Source organism: Xenopus tropicalis, chromosome 2 (assembly GCF_000004195.4).
Source record: "Xenopus tropicalis strain Nigerian chromosome 2, UCB_Xtro_10.0, whole genome shotgun sequence".
Classification (NCBI taxonomy): domain Eukaryota; kingdom Metazoa; phylum Chordata; class Amphibia; order Anura; family Pipidae; genus Xenopus; species Xenopus tropicalis.
In genome coordinates, this window is record NC_030678.2 from 174,558,310 (window position 1) to 174,583,177 (window position 24,868).

General features: G+C 46.8%; 1 protein-coding gene and 1 pseudogene across 1 annotated transcript; both read right to left on the bottom strand.

Annotated features, from left to right (window-relative positions):
- LOC116406442 overlaps positions 1-24,868 on the bottom strand; it is a 954,163-nt pseudogene that overhangs the window by 88,912 nt on the left and 840,383 nt on the right.
- On the bottom strand, positions 12,436-13,641 carry LOC100495609 (odorant receptor 131-2). The gene has a single exon (XM_002942407.5). The coding sequence runs from the start codon at positions 13,573-13,575 to the stop codon at positions 12,607-12,609; it is 969 nt and encodes a 322-aa protein (XP_002942453.2). The 5' UTR covers positions 13,576-13,641; the 3' UTR covers positions 12,436-12,606.

Consider the following 24,868-nt stretch of genomic DNA (forward strand, 5'->3'; position numbering starts at 1 on the left):
AAAACTTTATCAAATAAAACTGTTAAAAAAACAATTTCAAATACATCAAATGCCTGTTCTGGTCGTCATTCCCCGTGGGTTTATGAACTGTGTAATAAAAAATATGAAAAAAACACTCAAATATTGCCCGGGGCGCTTTTAAATTCTACAGGAACTTGCAAGTTCAAGTTTTTCTAGCTTTTTTTGAGCTTAAACATTGAAATTTTTGAAACTATCATTCAAATTCATGAGTTTTAGCTCATAAAAAGTTGGATTGCGGCAAAAATTTGAATTTGAATGTTGATAAATCAGCTTCTCAGTGTTCCCACCCTAATGGTAAATCCTTAGAAAACCCAATTTACAGCAACAGCGACGAATCATGAAAAGAAAAACAAAAAAACGACCTTTAGTAAATGCCCTCATTTACTAAAGGTCATGGTTTTTTTTCACAATTTGTATTTTTTTCACAAAAATAACATTTTTGGCAAAAAAAAACCTCGATCTTATGTGACAAATCTAAAGAAAAAAACACACCATCTAAAACCTGTCGAGATCGTGTAGAAGCCAATGGCAGGCATCGTTTTTACAGCTGGAAGATCCGTCTTTGCTTTGTGGTTTTAGAGGTTTTTGGGTATTTTTGACGCCTGCATTTGTGCGACAAAACCAAAAAGTGGCGGTTTTGGAATTTTTTTCTGCTTTCTTTTCAGTTTGTGCTTTTCTTAATTCGGATCTTTATTAGGGATGCACCGAATCCAGTTGAACCCCCCAAATCCACCGTCAGGGATTCGGCCAAATACCGAACCGAATCCTTATTAGCATTCCGCGTTAATATGACAAAAAGTCACATGATTTATAGGATCCGGATTCAGTTCGCCCAGGACTGTGGATACGCCCAAATCCTGCTGAAAAACGCCGAATACCGAACCGAATCCTTCATTCGATGCATCCCTACTTTTAATAAATGACTAGAAATTCGTGGGTTGAGTCGCGGTTGCAAAAAAACTTGAAAAACTGTGAAAATCAGAGGGCCGATTTACTAATCCACGAACGGATCGAAAGTGTCCAAATGCGTTTTTTCGTAATGATCGGTATTTTGCGTTTTTTCGTAAATTGTCGCGACTTTATCGTAGCTGTTACTTTTTCGTAGCCGTTACGACTTGCGCGAATTGTCGCGACTTTATCGTAGCCGTTACTTTTTCGTAGCCGGTACGACTTGCGCGAATTGTCGTGACTTTTTCGTAGCCGTCGCGAAACAAATCGGAGAGGTTTGCCCGTTGTTAACGAGCGCTCAATACGAAAAAGTTGCAACAATTTGCGCAAGTCGTAACGGCTACGAAAAAGTCCCAAAATGTTCGTTTCCAATCCAATTTTTTCCCATTCGGGATTCGGATTTGTGGATTAGTAAATCAGCCCCTTAGTGTTCCTAGGGAAATGATATATTGGCAACGCAAGCTTTCTAAAAATGAGGCCACAGTTTCCGGTTCTGTAACCAGATGTGGGACTTGGAATAGATTCAAATAAAACAAAAATAAAAATCAAATATATAAACAAATTTATAAAAGATAATACAAATATGTCATATTTTCTTAAATATAAAGAAAGTTTTAACAAACAAAGAGTGATACATAAAATCAACTGTTTTTGAGAAATATATGGGTATCAATAAAATATCCTGAAATTTGCTCATTAGTTCCTGGGCGGAGCAACTGTTTTTTTTATTTTAAACTTGATTTGGATTTTTTTTTTTAAAAAAGTAGCAGAGAAAAAACACAACAACTTTTCCAAGATTTACTATGTGTCTAAACAGCTATAAATCTGAATCCCACAATTCTCCAGATGAAACTTGCCCAGTTCATGTAGAAGTCAACGCTAAAGGCCCCTCCCCTTTCCACCGCTAAAGGCCCCTCCCCTTTCCAATGCTAAAGGCCCCTCCCCTTTCCTTGAAGTTTTTTCTTTGGTCTTTTCTCACAACTGTTCCTACTGCCTTTTCTTTTTAGAAAATATCCACGAAAATGAATTTAGTTGAATTTGAAAATAAAAAATAGTGAGAAATGATAGAGTTTTAGTAAATCTGCCCTATATGTCCCTAAAATCTGTATTTAGTAGCAGTAGCCACCCCCTTGTGTTAGGAACAACTTGTACCCCTCACTGACTGGCAATGATAGGGGCAGGTTTATATATAAGTATTTGCCCAACTGTGTGAAATGGAGAAACTCCAAGTATTATTATTATTAACATTTATTTATAAAGCGCCAACATATCCCGCAGCGCTGTACAGTAAGTAGCACAGAAGGTTTTCACATGTGACAATACTCACTGCACGATATAAATGTGCCCCTAACAGTAAGGCAACCCCACAAAAAGATATATCTCTGGAAACTACACTTTGGGAAGAATTCAAGATAAATGTCTCTAATTCAATCTATTAAACTGCAAATGTAAAAGAAAAAAAGTGCCAAATTTGACTCAAAACTTCACTCCTATAAATGCAATGGGGATCATTTCATGCGACGCACCCCGGCGATTATTAGGGACGTACCAAATCCAGCATTTTAGGGATAACAAATCCTCCCCGATTGGACAATAATAAACTGAATATGAAATTTATTAAAATTCCTGTTTGGATCATTTTTGTGTTTTTTTTTCCCTAAAACGACTAAACTCACTTTTTAAAAAACCACAATAAAAAAAAAAGCGGATGGACTAAAACTGCGCCTACAAACTAAAAAAAACCACAAAAACCCCTGAAACCCCCAAATCAAAATTGTTACAATTGGTACGACTCCCATTGACTTCTGCATGATTTTGACAGCTTTAAGATGGTGTATTTTTACTTTTACAATTTTTATAGTTTTGCCACATAATAAATGGTAAACAAAATAACATTTTTCACCCAAAAAAAAAAAATCAAAATTGGTGCAAAAAAATTAAAGTTTTGGCGCAAAAAACGCAAATCATAAGAATAACAAAAAGAATTACAAACGTTAGTAAATGCCCCCCACCGTAGGATTTAGCTGACTCCTCCCAGAAGCGCAGGGATTTGGCCAAACTCTGAACTAAATCCTACATTTATTGACCCCCAATGTTCGTCCAAACCCTTCTGAATGGGGCGGTGACATCAAGCACAAAACATAACAAAGGGGATTTACAAAGTGGAAGTCGGGGTTCAATCCCCATCTTTTATTATTATTCTTTTTTTACAATGCAAGGAGTTTCTGCGGGTTTCTCTGCTCCGGTTCCAGCACAGCGAGTTGTTCTGCCGGCGTTTGGCAGCTCTGTATTCATGGGGGACACTAGGGCGCCCCCCCTCCTACCAGTCCCTGTAGCTGTGTGTTACTCGGATGTATAAGTTGGGGGGCAGTAGTGGATTCTGGGCTCTGCTCTTGCCCTGGGTTTGTATCTGTTGTGAGGTTCAGACACCAGTGTTTTGGATATGGGCACTAGGGGGCGCACTTCTCCCTGGGGTTCGGTAAATGACCCCCAATATTTTAGATTTCTGCATCTCAAAAGCAGGGAAGCACCGAATCCATTGTTTTGGGGTTCGGCCAAATAACGATCTGAATCCTAATCTTAATTTGCTTATGGAAATGAGGCTATGGAAGGGTTAAATAGAAGCCCCCCCATAATTCCAGATTCATTGCAGTTGTCAGGCAGAGTTGCACCTAACAGAGTTTGTAATTGGTCTTCATTTTTTATATTTTATAGTTTTTCGCATTATTTCCCTTCTTCTTCTGACTCTTTCCAGCTTTCAAATGGGGGTCACTGACCCCGGCAGCCAAACCCTATTGCTCTGTGAGGCTCCAGTTTTATTGTAACTTTTGTTACTTATTTTTCTACGTAGTCCCTCTTCTATTTATACCATTGCCTGGTTGCTAAGATATTTCAAACCCTAGAAACCAGATTACTAGTGAAATTCCAAACTGCAGAGGTGCTGAACAAAATTTTTTTCAAAATAATTGAAAAACCACAAGTTATAAAAAAAATATGATAAATACCTGGATTGACCTAATAGTGATGGTTGGTTCTGTAGAACATGCCCCCCAGATCCCAGCACTGCCCCCCAGATCCCAGCACTGCCCCCCAGATCCCAGCACTGCCCCCCAGATCCCAACACTGCCCCCCAGATCCCTGCACTGCCCCCCAGATCCCTGCACTGCCCCCCAGATCCCTGCACTGCCCCCCAGATCACAACACTGCCGCCTAGATCACTACACTGCCCCCCAGATCCCTACACTGCCTCCGAGATCCCTGCACTGCCCCTCCAGATCCCTGCACTGCCCCCCAGATCCCTGCACTGCCCCCCAGATCATGACACTGCTGCCTAGATCACTACACTGCCCCCCAGATGCCTGCGCTGCCCCCCAGATCCCTGTGCTGCCCCCAGATCACTACACTGCCCCCCAGATCCCTGCACTGCCCCCCAGATCCCTGCACTGCCCCCCAGATCCCTGTGCTGCCCCCAGATCACTACACTGCCCCTCCAGATCCCTGCACTGCCCCCCAGATCCCTGCACTGCCCCCCAGATCATGACACTGCCGCCTAGATCACTACACTGCCCCCCAGATGCCTGCACTGCCCCCCAGATCCCTGCACTGCCCCCCAGATCCCTGTGCTGCCCCCCAGATCCCTGTGCTGCCCCCAGATCACTACACTGCCCCCCAGATCACTACACTGCCCCCCAGATCCCTGCACTGCCCCCCAGATCACTACACTGCCCCCCCAGATCCCTGCACTGCCCCCCAGATCACTACACTGCCCCCCAGATCCCTGCACTGCCCCCCAGATCACTACACTGCTCCCCAGATCCCTGTGCTGCCCCCCAGATCACTACACTGCCCCCCAGATTCCTGCACTGCCCCCCAGATCACTACACTGCTCCCCAGATCCCTGTGCTGCCCCCCTGCCACTGACAATACACAATAAACCAACATACTTTGTATAACAATAACCTCAGGGTTTGTACCTTGTATATCAGCAATGTTCCGCAATGTTGTACCGGTGCAGCCTGCAGCGACCCAGACCCTTTGTGCACTGAATACCTCCGTTCTACGTGCAGTAACAGGTCCCCGTGTATAGAGATCTCTGTCATTTGTTTTGCTTCAGCTGAATGTTTTTATTGGTTTGTGTCCCCCCCCCCGTGGATTTCTGTACATTCCTGCTCCCACCCACTGACACTCATTACCCCCCTCTCCCCGGGGGTCTCTGCCCTCGCCATAGGAACGGTACTGACAGGTCTGCACTTGATATTTCCTTATGGACAGTTTGGTCGGTGGCACAGTGACTTGTACATTAGTTATAAACTGGCTCCGCTGGTATTCCTTCCCCTCTACCTTCCTAGCATACACTGAGAACATTATATTAAATAAATATAAATACTTGATCCCAACTAAGATATAATTACCCCTTATTGGGGGCAGAACAGTCCTATTGGGTTTATTTAATGGTTAAATGATTCCCTTTTCTCTGTAATAATAAAACAGTACCTGTACTTGATCCCAACTAAGATATAATTACCCCTTATTGGGGCAGAACAGCCCTATTGGGTTTATTTAATGGTTAAATGATTCCCTTTTCTCTGTAATAATAAAACAGTACCTGTACTTGATCCCAACTAAGATATAATTACCCCTTATTGGGGCAGAACAGCCCTATTGGGTTTATTTCATGGTTAAATGATTCCCTTTTCTCTGTAATAATAAAACAGTCCCTGTACTTGATCCCAACTAAGATATAATTACCCCTTATTGGGGCAGAACAGCCCTATTGGGTTTATTTAATGGTTAAATGATTCCCTTTTCTCTGTAATAATAAAACAGTACCTGTACTTGATCCCAACTAAGATATAATTACCCCTTATTGGGGCAGAACAGCCCTATTGGGTTTATTTCATGGTTAAATGATTCCCTTTTCTCTGTAATAATAAAACAGTACCTGTACTTGATCCCAACTAAGATATAATTACCCCTTATTGGGGGCAGAACAGCCCTATTGGGTTTATTTCATGGTTAAATGATTCCCTTTTCTCTGTAATAATAAAACAGTCCCTGTACTTGATCCCAACTAAGATATAATTACCCCTTATTGGGGCAGAACAGCCCTATTGGGTTTATTTAATGGTTAAATGATTCCCTTTTCTCTGTAATAATAAAACAGTACCTGTACTTGATCCCAACTAAGATATAATTACCCCTTATTGGGGCAGAACAGCCCTATTGGGTTTATTTCATGGTTAAATGATTCCCTTTTCTCTGTAATAATAAAACAGTACCTGTACTTGATCCCAACTAAGATATAATTACCCCTTATTGGGGCAGAACAGCCCTATTGGGTTTATTTCATGGTTAAATGATTCCCTTTTCTCTGTAATAATAAAACAGTACCAGTACTTGATGCGGTGCCCCACCATACCCAGGAAGCAGACCCCATAGTCTTGCCCCCCCCCCCCCCCCCAGACCCCCAGGTGACCGTGGGACCTGCTTTCTGTATAGTTATGTCACTAAACCCATTTATGCTCAAAAACAGTATTTTTTTATTTTTCTCTTTTTTTATGCTTTTATTGTCATTTATCAGATACAATGTAAAGATAAGAACAGAGGGAAAACATTGTAAAATTAATACAAATAATTGGTATCATGCAATAATGGGCCTATTTATCAATTTTCTGGTTTGTGAATTTCAGTTTATTTTTTTTAAATTGAATAAACTCGCATGTCGAGCGGTCGCTAATTTACTTAAAAGAAAAATTCGTTTGAAGTAAAAACTTAAATAAATATCTCGAATTTTTCGAGTTTACGAGCTCCAAGAACTCGAGTTTGACAGTAGGGCGTGACTTTGCACGACTCCCATTGGCTTCTATAGAAACTCACAAGCTTTTAGATGGTGAATTTTTACATTTGAGTTTTCAGGTTTTTTGCAGTTAATAAATACCAGACTTTTGAGTTTTTCAGCCGTAATTTGAATTTGAGATTTTTAAGTGCAAAAAAGCGACTGGGTTGCTACCTGCCCAGTAATCCGGCGGGATTAGGACTGTTTGATTGATGTGGTGATCTTCCAGTTGCCATATATAATCCCGCCCCTGATGTCCCCAGCTCTGCCCACAACATTGTCCATTCCGCCCCCTGTGACATCACTGCTCCGCCCCCTGCCCAGAGTTGCTACTGACAGAAGGTGGCGACCCTACAAGCAGTGTTTGCTTTATCTTGGGATTGTGGGAAGGAAAATACTTGGGATTAGCGCCCCATTATGTACCTCTTTCAACTCAAGCCAAGTGGCGGCTAAGGTATCGGCACATCGCTGACAGCCCAATACAAATACTAAGCTGGTAACCAAAGGGGGCTCAGTCCATTCTAGACGGGGTAGCATTTGGAGGAGATGGGGTACCATATTGCATTCGTGGGTCCCAAATCCTTTGAAATTGAATCTAGAATAGTGGGTGCAGTGTCGGACTGGCCCCCCAGGATACCGGTGGGCCCAGGGGTCAGAGGGCCCCCTACTCACCCAGCCATTTGCCTTGTATGCCTAAACCATGGCCATTAATCAATTCTATATGAGAAGAAACAGAAGAAATGGAGGAAAGGATAGATAAGAGTATGTAAAAAGAAGTAATTAAGGGATTGAAGAAAGTGAGTGAACAGAGAAGGGGAGAGTGGGCCTAAGGTCTAAGGGTTTTCTGGTGGGCCCTTGGCACCCCCAGTCCGACACTGGCTGTAAGATTGGCAGCAGTTTCAATTTGCCCATTAAAGTCAATGGGTGAAATTTGATTGGCTGTTGTTGGCCCCTCCCACTTTGGATCATCCAACAAATGTCGCTGTTTCATTTGGGGTGACCCCATGATTATGTTATTCAAGTTTGGGGGGTGTAGCTTTAAAGCTGTAAGTGCAGCAGCAGTTTGAAAATCTTCCCTGTCAAAGTCAATGGGAAAATTGGGGGGTTTCGTAGGCCAAACTTGCTGAGAGGCAGCCTGTGTTAGTGAGCACTGTGTCTGTACTGGGGTTGCTCCTCTGGGGAAAAACAACTGAAACGAAAGTCCCTTCAAGAAAATCCGAAACATATAGACTCAGGCAGCCATTTTATTTTTTGTATTAGGTCAGCGCTGCTATTTTTGTTATGCAGCAGGTAGATTATTGTTATAATATTATATATTTTTATGTTATTAAAATCATGACCTCATTCAAAAAAAGGACTTTCCTGGTAACAGTCGCTTTCAACTGCCACAGACACAGAATTCCACTCACCGTGACAGGAACAAGCAGCCATAATTACTGTGGGCAATTTCATAGCTTGGTACCATAAATCATTAGTTGCCCTTTAAAACTGCAAAAAGCAGGGCCCCCCAGCACTAACCTGCCTCACAATGAAGGCAAGCTTCGTACCGGGACCCTGGGAGGTTAAGCGATTGTCCATTTTCTCACGAAAGGCTCACGGCCTAGAGGGGAATTGAACCCGGGTCCCTGCGGAAGACCCACGCCTACTGGGCCAACTCCCTACCACTAAGCTAACCTGACTCCTCCCACTTGTAGGAAGTTTTTTGGCCTCTTGTTTTTAAAACCAGTGTGGTATTCTGTGTACCAGTGGTGTATTCTAACTGGGTGACTGAAACACGCAGGGTTAGAGCCCTTGCACCAAGGCCTGTGTGAATGAAACATGCAGGGTTAGAGCCCTTGCACCAAGGCCTGTGTGAATGAAACATGCAGGGTTAGAGCCCTTGCACCAAGGCCTGTGTGAATGAAACATGCAGGGTTAGAGCCCTTGCACCAAGGCCTGTGTGAATGAAACACGCAGGGTTAGAGCCCTTGCACCAAGGCCTGTGTGAATGAAACACGCAGGGTTAGAGCCCTTGCACCAAGGCCTGTGTGAATGAAACATGCAGGGTTAGAGCCCTTGCACCAAGGCCTGTGTGAATGAAACACGCAGGGTTAGAGCCCTTGCACCAAGGCCTGTGTGAATGAAACATGCAGGGTTAGAGCCCTTGCACCAAGGCCTGTGTGAATGAAACATGCAGGGTTAGAGCCCTTGCACCAAGGCCTGTGTGAATGAAACACGCAGGGTTAGAGCCCTTGCACCAAGGCCTGTGTGAATGAAACACGCAGGGTTAGAGCCCTTGCACCAAGGCCTGTGTGAATGAAACATGCAGGGTTAGAGCCCTTGCACCAAGGCCTGTGTGAATGAAACACGCAGGGTTAGAGCCCTTGCACCAAGGCCTGTGTGAATGAAACACGCAGGGTTAGAGCCCTTGCACCAAGGCCTGTGTGAATGAAACATGCAGGGTTAGAGCCCTTGCACCAAGGCCTGTGTGAATGAAACATGCAGGGTTAGAGCCCTTGCACCAAGGCCTGTGTGAATGAAACACGCAGGGTTAGAGCCCTTGCACCAAGGCCTGTGTGAATGAAACATGCAGGGTTAGAGCCCTTGCACCAAGGCCTGTGTGAATGAAACATGCAGGGTTAGAGCCCTTGCACCAAGGCCTGTGTGAATGAAACATGCAGGGTTAGAGCCCTTGCACCAAGGCCTGTGTGAATGAAACATGCAGGGTTAGAGCCCTTGCACCAAGGCCTGTGTGAATGAAACATGCAGGGTTAGAGCCCTTGCACCAAGGCCTGTGTGAATGAAACATGCAGGGTTAGAGCCCTTGCACCAAGGCCTGTGTGAATGAAACATGCAGGGTTAGAGCCCTTGCACCAAGGCCTGTGTGAATGAAACATGCAGGGTTAGAGCCCTTGCACCAAGGCCTGTGTGAATGAAACATGCAGGGTTAGAGCCTGGCCCTTGCACCAAGGCCTGTGTGAATGAAACATGCAGGGTTAGAGCCCTTGCACCAAGGCCTGTGTGAATGAAACACGCAGGGTTAGAGCCCTTGCACCAAGGCCTGTGTGAATGAAACATGCAGGGTTAGAGCCTGGCCCTTGCACCAAGGCCTGTGTGAATGAAACACGCAGGGTTAGAGCCCTTGCACCAAGGCCTGTGTGAATGAAACACGCAGGGTTAGAGCCCTTGCACCAAGGCCTGTGTGAATGAAACATGCAGGGTTAGAGCCCTTGCACCAAGGCCTGTGTGAATGAAACACGCAGGGTTAGAGCCCTTGCACCAAGGCCTGTGTGAATGAAACATGCAGGGTTAGAGCCTGGCCCTTGCACCAAGGCCTGTATAACTATGGGGGCTGTTTCATAAGGAGAGAGTTTGTGCTGCGCTGGGTATAATGTCAAAATAGGCAAAAAATCTCTTTGAGAAACGTTTGAGCTGAAAGCAGTCGCTTGTGTAACTATCCGAGCTGGGCCCAATAAAGCCCAATAAAGCCCTATGTGGGTTATAGGAGAGACTTTCCATAGTTCAATGAATGTCCTGCATTTCTGTAATAGTTATATTATTATTAGTTATAGATTATACTCATTGAACTCTCCGGCACAGCGGGATGTGTGGCTGGAACCAGGCACTCCGCCTTCTTCAGCTGCTCTATCACCCCAAAATCACCCCAAATAAGCACTCACCCCAAATCCCCCCCAACTGGCCTTCAGGCTGGGCCCCCTTAGCCCATAACAAGGTTACAGATATATAGAAACATTGGGGTAACAGTCACCCCGCTATAGTTCCAGGGGTACCCAGGGCACAAATAAGCACTCACCCCAAATCCCCCCCAACTGGCCTTCAGGCTGGGCCCCCTTAGCCCATAACAAGGTTACAGATATATAGAAACATTGGGGTAACAGTCACCCCGCTATAGTTCCAGGGGTACCCAGGGCACAAATAAGCACTCACCCCAAATCCCCCCCTAACTGGCCTTCAGGCTGGGCCCCCTTAGCCCATAACAAGGTTACAGATATATAGAAACATTGGGGTAACAGTCACCCCGCTATAGTTCCAGGGGTACCCAGGGCACAAATAAGCACTCAGCCCAAATCCCCCCTAACTGACCTTCAGGCTGGGCCCCCTTAGCCCATAACAAGGTTACAGATATATAGAAACATTGGGGTAACAGTCACCCTGCTATAGTTCCAGGGGTACCCAGGGCACAAATAAGCACTCACCCCAAATCCCCCCCTAACTGGCCTTCAGGCTGGGCCCCCTTAGCCCATAACAAGGTTACAGATATATAGAAACATTGGGGTAACAGTCACCCCACTATACTTCCAGGGGTACCCAGGGCACAAATAAGCACTCACCCCAAATCCCCCCCTAACTGGCCTTCAGGCTGGGCCCCCTTAGCCCATAACAAGGTTACAGATATATAGAAACATTGGGGTAACAGTCACCCCGCTATAGTTCCAGGGGTACCCAGGGCACAAATAAGCACTCACCCCAAATCCCCCCCTAACTGGCCTTCAGGCTGGGCCCCCTTAGCCCATAACAAGGTTACAGATATATAGAAACATTGGGGTAACAGTCACCCCGCTATAGTTCCAGGGGTACCCAGGGCACAAATAAGCACTCAGCCCAAATCCCCCCTAACTGACCTTCAGGCTGGGCCCCCTTAGCCCATAACAAGGTTACAGATATATAGAAACATTGGGGTAACAGTCACCCTGCTATAGTTCCAGGGGTACCCAGGGCACAAATAAGCACTCACCCCAAATCCCCCCCTAACTGGCCTTCAGGCTGGGCCCCCTTAGCCCATAACAAGGTTACAGATATATAGAAACATTGGGGTAACAGTCACCCCACTATACTTCCAGGGGTACCCAGGGCACAAATAAGCACTCACCCCAAATCCCCCCCTAACTGGCCTTCAGGCTGGGCCCCCTTAGCCCATAACAAGGTTACAGATATATAGAAACATTGGGGTAACAGTCACCCTGCTATAGTTCCAGGGGTACCCAGGGCACAAATAAGCACTCACCCCAAATCCCCCCCTAACTGGCCTTCAGGCTGGGCCCCCTTAGCCCATAACAAGGTTACAGATATATAGAAACATTGGGGTAACAGTCACCCTGCTATAGTTCCAGGGGTACCCAGGGCACAAATAAGCACTCACCCCAAATCCCCCCCTAACTGGCCTTCAGGCTGGGCCCCCTTAGCCCATAACAAGGTTACAGATATATAGAAACATTGGGGTAACAGTCACCCCGCTATAGTTCCAGGGGTACCCAGGGCACAAATAAGCACTCACCCCAAATCCCCCCCTAACTGGCCTTCAGGCTGGGCCCCCTTAGCCCATAACAAGGTTACAGATATATAGAAACATTGGGGTAACAGTCACCCCGCTATAGTTCCAGGGGTACCCAGGGCACAAATAAGCACTCACCCCAAATCCCCCCCTAACTGGCCTTCAGGCTGGGCCCCCTTAGCCCATAACAAGGTTACAGATATATAGAAACATTGGGGTAACAGTCACCCCGCTATAGTTCCAGGGGTACCCAGGGGCACAAATAAGCACTCACCCCAAATGCCCCCTAACACAGTCAGAAGAGGTCCCCGGTGCATACAGTAAGGACCCATCACTCTGAACCAAAGATGCAGTAGGGTTGAATTCAATCATTTATTGTAAAACATCATTTTATTAAAAAAACATAATTTGTATGGGTTGCAGTTGCTGGGGGTGTAGGGGATAAGTAGAATTCCTAAAAGATATTAGTGATAAATGGGTCATTTTCCCAGGGTAACGGGACCCTCAGAAGATTCTGTTGTGGGGCCCATTAACTTCTACTGATCCCATTCATGGAAAAAACCTTCCTTTTCTTGAATAGCTGCCTCCCGCGGGGCGGGCAAAGCCTCTTTTTCACATATTTGCTGAACACTTCTTCTCTCATCCCGTAAACGAGGGGGCTGATGATTTTTGGCAGGAAGAATAACACCAGGAAGTTGGTTATGCGAATGAAAGCGAAATAGGCAATGAGGTAGGTCTCGGTGATGGTGCTGGTGAAGGAGGACATGCAGAGCAGCAGCTGGAAGCCATGGAGTAACACTGTTTTCCCAGCTTTGGACGCCGTCGATTTCCCCGAAGTCATTCTCCGAGCAACCAACAGCACCCGAATGTAGGTGTAGAATATAACGAGTCCCACCGAGGTGAAGCTGACGGAATCCGTAATCAACCGAATAATGGTCTGCACCCTGTTGACTTCTGGAGCGAGCCAGTAGCAGATAGCATTAACAGACAAGACGCTCTTCCCAATTAAGTAGCCCATAATTATGAACTCAAGTGCCACAGGAACGAGTCCAATCCCCCACAGGACCAATATTGCTGCGTTGGTTCTCTGGCAAGTGCAGAACTCGGCGTGCCGCAGGGGGTGGCAAATGGCCACATAGCGCTCTAGGGACATGACCGCCAGGTTGCCTGGAGTCACTAAGAAGGACACTTTGCCAAAGATGATCATGACCCAACAGATGACGGTGGGGATGGGAATACTGTACATGGCGGCTACAAACTGGAATACAGAGATGAACAGACTCACGGTGTCGTTAATGATCATGTGGGCAAAGAGTACATAGCGGGACTGTTCCCGGACGTGAGGGGTGGCGAAGATGACACTCAGTAGAAGCAGAGCGAAATACAGGAAGATGCAGAAGGTCACCAACATGACGAGCAGGGCGGTCATTCTCACGATCTCTCCGGTCTTGCTGTTGGTGATGGAGAACTGGGCCAGGAGATCCGTGCCGTTAGCCATGGCTTTGGGGGCTTATTCAGAATGAAATAGTGTATTTGGGGCGGGCAGAGATGTTCAGTTTGAGATGCACCTACAAGGAAATAAAGAGGTATAAGTGCACCATAATAATAATAGACGTCAGAGTTATCTGCAGAGGCTTTGAGGGCAGGAGTAATGGAGTAATGAAGTTATGGGGGATTATGGGGTACGTAACTATCAGAGGAAAATGTCTTGCCATGTACAACAATAGCGCTCATTTACAAAGCCAGTGCAATGTGAAAAGGGCAATATTTGCCATGTTTTTTCCTACAAAGTTTTTACCCAGAATTCCAGTGCAAGCCGCCACCTTTGATTTCCCAACGCAGAATGGTAAATCAAGTGAAATTGGCAATTTTAATTGTGCCAATGTGAATGTACCTAGCGCCTTGTGCCTTGCACCATTCTTGTACATCAGAACTCTATTGTGTAATAAAGCCTAAAAAGAAAAACAGATTTGGGGGAAAAACTTCAGGTTTGAATTTTTGTAAAACAAGTTGCCCTTTCTTGCTTTATGGCAGAGTGCTTAATGGCAATTTGGCTTTATTGACACTTTGTGTAAAATATAAATCAGAATACAACAAGATGCAGGAAGTGGGCATAAGATTGAGCAGTAGACTGGCCCATTATACCCTTGCACCATTACCAACTAGATGTTTTGGTTACAAATGGCAATCACTCAGGGAACCCAAATCTGTGTCTTGGCCTTTCTAGAGATTTCAAATTTTGTCGACCCCTTTACGACAATTGTAGATAGATCTGCCTTTGCGGTGGTGCAAATTATCACAACTGCCCTGGTCGCTATATTATGGGGCAGCACAGAGCAACAGTTTTAGTAGGAAGAGAGTGAAAAAGGAGACATACAGTAGTTTATTGGAACAGTAGGGCTAAATGTATACAGTATGGCGAGGTAGTGACAGTAGGGAAAGATGGAGACAGTAGGGCAAGGTAGTGACAGTAGGGAAAGATGGAGACAGTAGGGCAAGGTAGTGACAGTAGGGAAAGATGGAGACAGTAGGGCAAGGTAGTGACAGTAGGGAAAGATGGAGACAGTAGGGCAAGGTAGTGACAGTAGGGAAAGATGGAGACAGTAGGGCAAGATGGAGACTGTAGGGCAAGATGGAGACAGTAGGGCAAGATGGAGACAGTAGGGTAAGATGGAGACAGTAGGGCAAGATGGAGACAGTAGGGCAAGATGGAGACAGAAGAGCAAGATGGAGACAGTAGGGCAAGATGGAGACAGTAGGGCAAGATGGAGACAGTAGGGCAAGATGGAGACAGTAGGGCAAGATGGAGACAGAAGAGCAAGATGGAGACAGTAGGGCAAGATGGAGACAGTAGGGCAAGATGGAGACAGAAGAGCAAGATGGAGACAGTAGGGCAAGATGGAGACAGTAGGACAAGATGGAGACAGTAGGGAAAGATGGAGACATTAGGGCAAGATGGAGACAGTAGGGCAAGATGGAGACAGTAGGGCAAGATGGAGACAGTAGGATAAGATGGAGACAGTAGGGCAAGGTGAAGACAGTAGGGCAAGAAGGTGACAGTAGGATAAGATGGAGACAGTAGGGCAAGATGGAGACAGTAGGACAAGATGGAGACAGTAGGATAAGATGGAGACAGTAGGGCAAGATGGGGACAGTAGGGCACGATGGAGACAGTAGGGCAAGATGGAGACAGTAGGGTAAGATGGAGACAGTAGGGCAAGATGGAGACAGTAGGGCAAGATGGAGACAGTAGGGCAAGATGGAGACAGTAGGACAAGATGGAGACAGTAGGGCAAGATGGAGACAGTAGGGCAAGGTGGAGACAGTAGGGCAAGGTGGAGACAGTAGGGCAAGATGGAGACAGTAGGGCAAGATGGAGACAGTAGGACAAGATGGAGACAGTAGGGCAAGATGGAGACAGTAGGGCAAGATGGAGACAGTAAACATTACAATTAACTTTAAAATTGCTGAATTTTTAAAGAATATAATGACAGTTACACATAACTATAAACCCAGTGAGAATGAGGAATGAATGGGTATTGGGGAGTTGTATCAGGAGTCAGAACCAGCAGTGCAGGGAAGGGAAAGGGACAGACACAGTGACAGTTACACATAACTATAAACCCAGTGAGAATGAGGAATGAATGGGTATTGGGGAGTTGTATCAGGAGTCAGAACCAGCAGTGCAGAGAAGGGAAAGGGACAGACACAGTGACAGTTACACATAACTATAAACCCAGTGAGAATGAGGGATGAATGGATATTGGGGAGTTGTATCAGGAGTCAGAACCAGCAGTGCAGGGAAGGGAAAGGGACAGACACAGTGACAGTTACACATAACTATAAACCCAGTGAGAATGAGGAATGAATGGGTATTGGGGAGTTGTATCAGGAGTCAGAACCAGCAGTGCAGAGAAGGGAAAGGGACAGACACAGTGACAGTTACACATAACTATAAACCCAGTGAGAATGAGGAATGAATGGGTATTGGGGAGTTGTATCAGGAGTCAGAACCAGCAGTGCAGAGAAGGGAAAGGGACAGACACAGTGACAGTTACACATAACTATAAACCCAGTGAGAAATTAGAGTTATATTTTCATTCCTTATGCCAAACTGTTTTTTGGTGCAGTTGCCCTTTAGTGAATACCAGACGGCCTGTGATTCAGTGAATACTCGCCTGGGCAGTTCCGTCAGTTTGGGACCATCACTATTCTGTAGGACAACGGCAGCTCCTGCCCGGTGAGTGCCCCTAATGCCCCGGCTGTGGGTTGGCTATGATGGCAGCGCCAAGTATTTATGTGCTCCCTGCTCCCTGCAGTATTGTGCGCTGTTAACCCCTTAGCACGCAAGCTATGACAAAACACTTATTTGTTATGTTTGTTTAATGGGCCAGTGGCCATTGGGTTAATTTTGATTGAGCTCCCAGTGGTGCAACATTAACAGGCCCCAGGGGAGCCCCATCAGGAGACGCAGGGAGAGGCCCTATCGTGCCTGGATACCAGACTCAGGGAATGTCACTACTGCTCTGATTTTCCCACTGAGACACTTAGTTACTTGTCATCATGAGTGAGAATCTGTAAATGCAGATAAAATATCTCCCCAGGGTCCCGGGGCCCCAAATAACAGCAGGAGCAGCAGTGACTCTTCTCTGAACCCCCAAAGTCAAGTTGCTCCCATAGAGAATAATGACTTCCTGTGCTCAGTGCCAGGGCTGTATGGGGGGGCTCTAGCTTACATTATACTATGGTCTGGGCTGCCATAGTCACAGGGGGAAGCCTTGTGGGCCCCCCAGTGCCCCTCATTAGAGCTGAGAATGCCTGCAACCCACAGCTCTTCCCTTTCAATTGCATACGATCACTTCCTGTCAGCTGATCTCTGAGGGAGCACACAGCCCATCACAAAATGGCGGCTCAATGTAAACAATGTAAAAGGGCAATACATACTGATTATATATATTAAAATTTGGAAAGATTTTTTAACAGGTTAATTCATATGATGTAACTATACGTTGGTTATTCATTCTGGGGAATGTTTTGGTACAGAGAAGCCCAGGGCCTAGCACAACAGTACCAGGCCAAATGGTAAGGGAGGCCTAAGCACAAGGCGGGCCCCCTGCTGCCCCCCCCCCCACATATCGACCCACAGACCATCAGTTGGTTTTGGGCCAGACATTAGTAGCCGTGGCTGAATAGGTGTTGCTGGCCAATGTAGGGTAAGTAACAGAGGGCATGAAAGTGCTAGATCCCCCAGGGGCACAAAAACACACCCCATAGTGCATATGTGTCAAACTCAAGGCCCGCAAGATCATTTTATATATCATTGTTATTAAAGGAGATCTAAACTTTAGCTTTGGTTTCAATCCCAACACATAGGGCACCTTACCCCAACGCATTATTTGCATGCCCCCAATCTGCATGCACTGCCTGCACCAACGCATTCTTCTTGTCTGTATTTCACTCGTTACAACGCGGATGTGCGCATAGCCCCTCCTGCCCGACCTCTTCAAGAAGCTTTTTTTTAACAAAACTGTACAGATGAGAATCATTGCGGGCATGCTCAGTGAAAATGGATTGGATGTGCGCCGCGCCAGGAGACATAAGAGCAAAGGCAACTGAATGATTTGATTTGTTATTGCTGAAAAGCACAAAGTTTTAAAAGTTTAGTTTTAGTGAGTTCAATAAATGTTTATCCTGTCCGGCCCGCGACCTAATGTGTGTTTTGGATTTTGGCCCCCTGTGCAATTGAGTTTGACACCCCTGCCTTAGTGCCTTAGCGCTCAGTTACAAAGCAGTTGCATCATTAAAATCCAGTCCAAAATACAGAGGGGTAGTGGTGTCCGGGCTCAAGTATATAGTCTATGGTGCCTGTAGTACACACAGGACTCCTGTGCATTGTGTATCTGCTGCCACTCGAACTCACTTGTCTGAATGATGCCAAAGTTTGGGGACAGGGAGGGGAATGGGAGGGGACAGGAGGGGACTGGGAGGGGACAGGGAGGGGACAGGAGGGGACTGGGAGGGGACAGGGAGGGGACAGGGAGGGGACTGAGAGGGGACAGGAGGGGACTGAGAGGGGACAGGGAGGGGACAGGGAGGGGACAGGAGGGGACAGGGAGGGGACTGAGAGGGGACAGGGAGGGGACAGGAGGGACAGGGAGGGGACTGGGAGGGGACTGGGAGGGGACAGGGAGGGGACTGGGAGGGGACAGGAGGGGACTGGGAGGGGACAGGGAGGGGACAGGAGGGGACAGGGAGGGGACTGAGAGGGGACAGGGAGGGGACAGGGAGGGGACTGGGAGGGGACAGGGAGGGGACAGGAGGGGACTGGGAGGGGACAGGGAGGGGACAGGAGGGGACTGGGAGGGGACAGGAGGGGACAGGGAGGGGACAGGGAGGGGACTGAGAGGGGACAGGGAGGGGACTGGGAGGGGACAGGAGGGGACAGGGAGGGGACTGGGAGGGGACTGGGAGGGGACAGGAGGGGACAGGGAGGGGACAGGAGGGGACAGGGAGGGGACAGGGAGGGGACTGAGAGGGGACAGGGAGGGGACTGGGAGGGGACAGGAGGGGACTGGGAGGGGACAGGGAGGGGACTGAGAGGGGACAGGGAGGGGAATGGGAGGGGACAGGAGGGGACTGGGAGGGGACAGGGAGGGGACTGAGAGGGGACAGGGAGGGGAATGGGAGGGGACAGGAGGGGACTGGGAGGGGACAGGGAGGGGGACAGGAGGGGACTGGGAGGGGACAGGAGGGGACAGGGAGGGGACAGGGAGGGGACTGAGAGGGGACAGGGAGGGGACTGGGAGGGGACAGGAGGGGACAGGGAGGGGACTGGGAGGGGACTGGGAGGGGACAGGGAGGGGACTGGGAGGGGACTGGGAGGGGACAGGAGGGGACAGGGAGGGGACTGAGAGGGGACAGGGAGGGGACTGGGAGGGGACAGGGAGGGGACTGGGAGGGGACAGGGAGGGGACAGGGAGGGGACTGAGAGGGGACTGGGAGGGGACTGAGAGGGGACTGGGAGGGGACTGAGAGGGGACAGGGAGGGGACTGGGAGGGGACAGGAGGGGACAGGAGGGGACTGGGAGGGGACAGGGAGGGGACTGGGAGGGGACAGGAGGGGACAGGGAGGGGACTGGGAGGGGACAGGGATGGGGTGCTTACATGCCCCCAGCCCCTCCGAAATGCAGGATTGTATTGGTGGGAATGCATGGGAGGGCCTTGTCGGTGAGGATCCTAAAGAGTATTCTGGGTAGGAGCATGTCAGCCAGTATGAAAGGACAACAGGCAACTGACTACAAGGAAGGAATGCTTCTGATGCATCAAGGGACCCCATAGGTCATGGTAGTTAGAGCCACAGAGACTGCTACTGGTTGGGCAGAGTGTGAGGAAGACCATCTGGCAGAAGATGATGAAACCTATGGTGACTCCCATTCTGGATACACAGGGGTATATATATTCATGCTGTGTAAAAAGTGGTGTGTGGCATTACCAGTGATATTGCCCAGGGCAAACAATCAGCAATTAGATTTCAACAGTTAGAAAACCAAAGCAAAGCATCTGATTGGCTGCTATAAGCAACATCACCGGTGATGTTTTACTCCACTTTTTACACAGCCTGATAAATATACCCCTTAGTGTTTAGTGCCCCTGAGTTGTTTGATGACTGGGTGGAGACTATGCGGCTACTGAATGACATTATAGGGATGGAGAAAATGCCACCAGATCTCCTGACCCACCCTGATCATAAAAAATAGACCCTGTTATGGCTGTGGAACAGATGTGGAGATATGGGAGGTCCATCTGAAAGGCTGTTAGGAACTCTGGCAAATTCTCCCCTGGCTGGTCCTACCCTGGGTATGCACTCCCCTGGTTTGTGCATCATAATTCTGCCCCTTTTATATCACTTATATACTTTATAAAGATAGCAACCCAACTTGTAGATGTCACATAGTGAGTGACTTTACCGTGTATGTGGCCCCTGTACTATATATTCTTTGTAAGAGGCTACTCCCTGTTACTCAGCCAATCAAGGCTGCCGGAGAGCTGCCTATTTCATTTCCATCACACGGGTGGTACTGGCAGTGTATTCATTGCTCTAACCGACCTGTTTTGTTTCCAGCTGTGCCTATGTGCCGGGGGTTCATAGCAGGAGTCCCCCAAGAAGGGTTCCCCGTGATACTTTGCTCTCCCATGTTGCTCTTGCAGGAGAGCCATTGTGCCCAGGTAGATCTCAGGGGCCACTGTATGATGTAAGGGAGTGTTTTTTATACCCCAGACTGTATGGATCAGGGTCATACTGGGCTTGTGGGACATCGGGAAAAACCTGGTGGGACCCAGCCCTCATGGGGCCCCCCTCTCCCACACTTTCCTGCCCAAGCTCGCTCCCCAGGAGGTTTAATGGATACAGCGTGAAGGGGGTGGAGGCAGACTTTGGGTGAAGGGCCCTGAGGTCACAGCCCTGGTGGGCCCCTACTCTTAGTCCGACCCAGGTACGGATGCCAGTGGCTAGGACCCAGGGAAGTCAGGGGACCAATTGAACGAGGTGTGAGACACATGTGAAAGGAGTGGTTGGCATTTCCCCAGGCTGTAGGGACCCCAGCAGGTAGGGCACATGGAGAGTAGATTGTAGTGTGGGGTAGTTTCTCAGGTGACACCCATAAGACTTTACACCAATGGGTAGGGCCCAGGGAAGTCAGGGGAAAAGACCCATTGCAAGAAGACTGTAAGAGTAGATTGTAGTGTGGGGTAGTTCCTCAGGCAACACCCCCCCCCCCAGACTGAAGGGAATACAATGGGTTGGGCCCAAGGAAGTTAGAAAGAGGGACCCATTGAATCAGGAATGTGAGGGGGATGTGTGTAGGAAATTACTTGAAGAGGAAGATCCTTTATAAGCCTGGAAATCAGGGGAATGGACCCCTGTTACAGTGAGTAACACACATTCGAGCCCTGCTATGAATCTCCAGTGCACCCCCATTTTATCCTCTACTCCTCATTTTTTCTTCCTATTTGCTGGGAATAGTGGGACCCTGGAAAATCCAAACTGAAAAGCTGGGGGGAAAAAGGACTTGAATAAATGAATTTCAGTCTATCCCAGATGTAAGCATATGTGTTCCGCCATTTTGTATCTGTTGTGTAAGCCCCGCCCACTCTTGGTTTCACACAGGGTTCTTGCCGGAGGGAACGGTCCCATTGTCGCTCCCCGACACAAACGGCAATCTGTGCGGAACCAGGCAAGTCACACACGGCGCATCATGTTCTTATTATTTTATTTTTTAGAACAAATTTCAGTGCTCGTTGCTTTAACCAACAAGGAAGGTTTAATGGGATTATCCAAACCAGAAGGAATTACAGAATAAATATAAGACTTCCTACCAACACCCAGTTGTGTAAGTGTCATGTGATTTATTCAATTACACTTGATTAATATCAGGCAGGTAAGTGACAATAGGGCTCATTTACTAATCATGGTACAGAGCCCTGAGCACCAACGCACAAATCGCTTACATTAACGCTCTGGTAGTGAAACTGCGACGTGTTCCGGCATTGGCTGCGCCTCTGTTAGCGCATTGGGCCCCCCCATTGGGGGCACAGGGCAAACACTGAGAGCAGATTATCCTTGAGCTTTGTAAATGGCATGCAAGGTTAAACCTAAGTACCACCCACGTTCTGCCCCTAACTAACTGGGCCCACCAACAGGCCCCAGTAGGTGCAATTCTAAGTGTCAGCCGTGAAGAAATGGTGCATTGTTGGAAACAACATGGCCGACCCATGCCTGTTTTTCGGCACCATTTTAGTAAACGAGCCCTTACATCGGACCTTTGGCCAGGTAGGTCCACTGTGTATATTAAATAATAAACATTAATAACAAGTTTGCTAAGGAGACTAATAGGTCCACCATTTAGAGCAGGGGTCTCCAACTTTTCTTACTCGTGAGCCACAGTCAAATGTAAAAAGACTTGGGGAGCAACACAAGCACCATAAAAGTTCATGGAGGAGCCAAATAAGGGCTGTGATTGGCTATTAGGGGCCTCTATGCACATGTACTTGATCCCAACTAAGATATAATTACCCCTTATTGGGGGCAGAACAGCCCTATTGGGTTTATTTCATGGTTAAATGATCCCTTTTCTCTGTAATAATAAAACAGTACCTGTACTTGATCCCAACTAAGATATAATTACCCCTTATTGGGGCAGAACAGCCCTATTGGGTTTATTTCATGGTTAAATGATTCCCTTTTCTCTGTAATAATAAAACAGTACCTGTACTTGATCCCAACTAAGATATAATTACCCCTTATTGGGGGCAGAACAGCCCTATTGGGTTTATTTCATGGTTAAATGATTCCCTTTTCTCTGTAATAATAAAACAGTACCTGTACTTGATCCCAACTAAGATATAATTACCCCTTATTGGGGCAGAACAGCCCTATTGGGTTTATTTAATGGTTAAATGATTCCCTTTTCTCTGTAATAATAAAACAGTACCTGTACTTGATCCCAACTAAGATATAATTACCCCTTATTGGGGGTAGAACAGCCCTATTGGGTTTATTTCATGGTTAAATGATTCCCTTTTCTCTGTAATAATAAAACAGTACCTGTACTTGATCCCAACTAAGATATAATTACCCCTTATTGGGGCAGAACAGCCCTATTGGGTTTATTTCATGGTTAAATGATTCCCTTTTCTCTGTAATAATAAAACAGTACCTGTACTTGATCCCAACTAAGATATAATTACCCCTTATTGGGGGCAGAACAGCCCTATTGGGTTTATTTAATGGTTAAATGATTCCCTTTTCTCTGTAATAATAAAACAGTACCTGTACTTGATCCAAACTAAGATATAATTACCCCTTATTGGGGCAGAACAGCCCTATTGGGTTTATTTAATGGTTAAATGATTCCCTTTTCTCTGTAATAATAAAACAGTACCTGTACTTGATACCAACTAAGATATAATTACCCCTTATTGGGGCAGAACAGCCCTATTGGGTTTATTTAATGGTTAAATGATTCCCTTTTCTCTGTAATAATAAAACAGTACCTGTACTTGATCCCAACTAAGATATAATTCTGCTTTGCCTTTACAGGCCATTCATCACTTTTACCTATAAAATCTTCACAACCTCCACCCAAATTCTATTAACCGATGTAAACCTTGTTTTAATCCCATAAAGGGCTATGGGCAGGGGCCTGGTCAAGTCAACAGGCATATGGTAGGATGTTGCAGAACCAAATTAACTCCCCATTTTAGAGAGCCCTCAGGAAACTTAACATATGGATTCCCCTGTACTAAGCACAATTCAGCAGGAACAGCCCCCTAAGTTTGCTCATAGCCTGTACAGAGAGATACCATAAAACTATGGCACATAGGGATTCCCCTGTACTAAGCACAATTCAGCAGGAACAGCCCCCTAAGTTTGCTCATAGCCTGTACAGAGAGATACCATAAAACTATGGCACATAGGGATTCCCCTGTACTAAGCACAATTCAGCAGGAACAGCCCCCTAAGTTTGCTCATAGCCTGTACAGAGAGATACCATAAAACTATGGCACATAGGGATTCCCCTGTACTAAGCACAATTCAGCAGGAACAGCCCCCTAAGTTTGCTCATAGCCTGTACAGAGAGATACCATAAACTATGGCACATAGGGATTCCCCTGTACTAAGCACAATTCAGCAGGAACAGCCCCCTAAGTTTGCTCATAGCCTGTACAGAGAGATACCATAAAACTATGGCACATAGGGATTCCCCTGTACTAAGCACAATTCAGCAGGAACAGCCCCCTAAGTTTGCCCATAGCCTGTACAGAGAGATACCATAAAACTATGGCACATAGGGATTCCCCTGTACTAAGCACAATTCAGCAGGAACAGCCCCCATAGCCTGTACAGAGAGATACCGTAAAACTATGGCAGCAGGAACAGTCCCCTAATATTACTTGTGAGTTCCCATTAATTATCCTGACTGCACTTAACAAGATAAAGCTAGTAGCTGATTAGTAGCCATGGGTATCACTTCATTATTCTAACTGTACCAGACCAGTATAACCATACATCTAACTGTTCTATGCTAGTAAAAGACAACTGCTGATTGGTTCCTATAAGCCACCATTCATTGGTTTACCTCTACTAGTTTCTAAATAGCTGTTAAGGGTTTATATACACATAGACATACATTGGCCATGGAGGTAGATGTGCCTAATTCTATAAACGCACAACGTTCAGATGTTACTGTTACTTGAAAACCACAATTTTAATTTTGTGAACCCTCAATTGCCGGCACAGCATAAACCTCTTGATGTAGTTCCGAAAGACCTCGTCCCTTATCCCATAAATTAAAGGGCTGATAAACCGCGGCAAACACATGAACAAGAAGAAGCTGCCCAAGGGCAGGAGGTACATGTACTCCATGAGGTAGATCTCCAACAGGTTGTTACTGAAAGCCATAAGGCACAGAAAGAGCTGAATGGCGTGGAGCATAACGGTTCTACTGGCCTTGATGGCCGACTCCTTCCCAGAGTCAACCCTCAGAGCCACCATCATGATCTTAATGTAGGTGAAGATAATGATGAGTCCCACCAGGGTGAAGGACAAGATATGGGTGAGGTTCCGGATTAAGGTCTGGACAGAGGTGTTCATGAAAGCAGAGCGAGCGCATATCACATGGAGGGAGAAAAAGCTGCTCGGAACCGAGGTGCTCAAAATAATGCAGTCGGCGATGTTAGGGATCAGCCCTATGGCCCAAATCCCAACTAGGGCAATGGCAGATCTCTGTCTG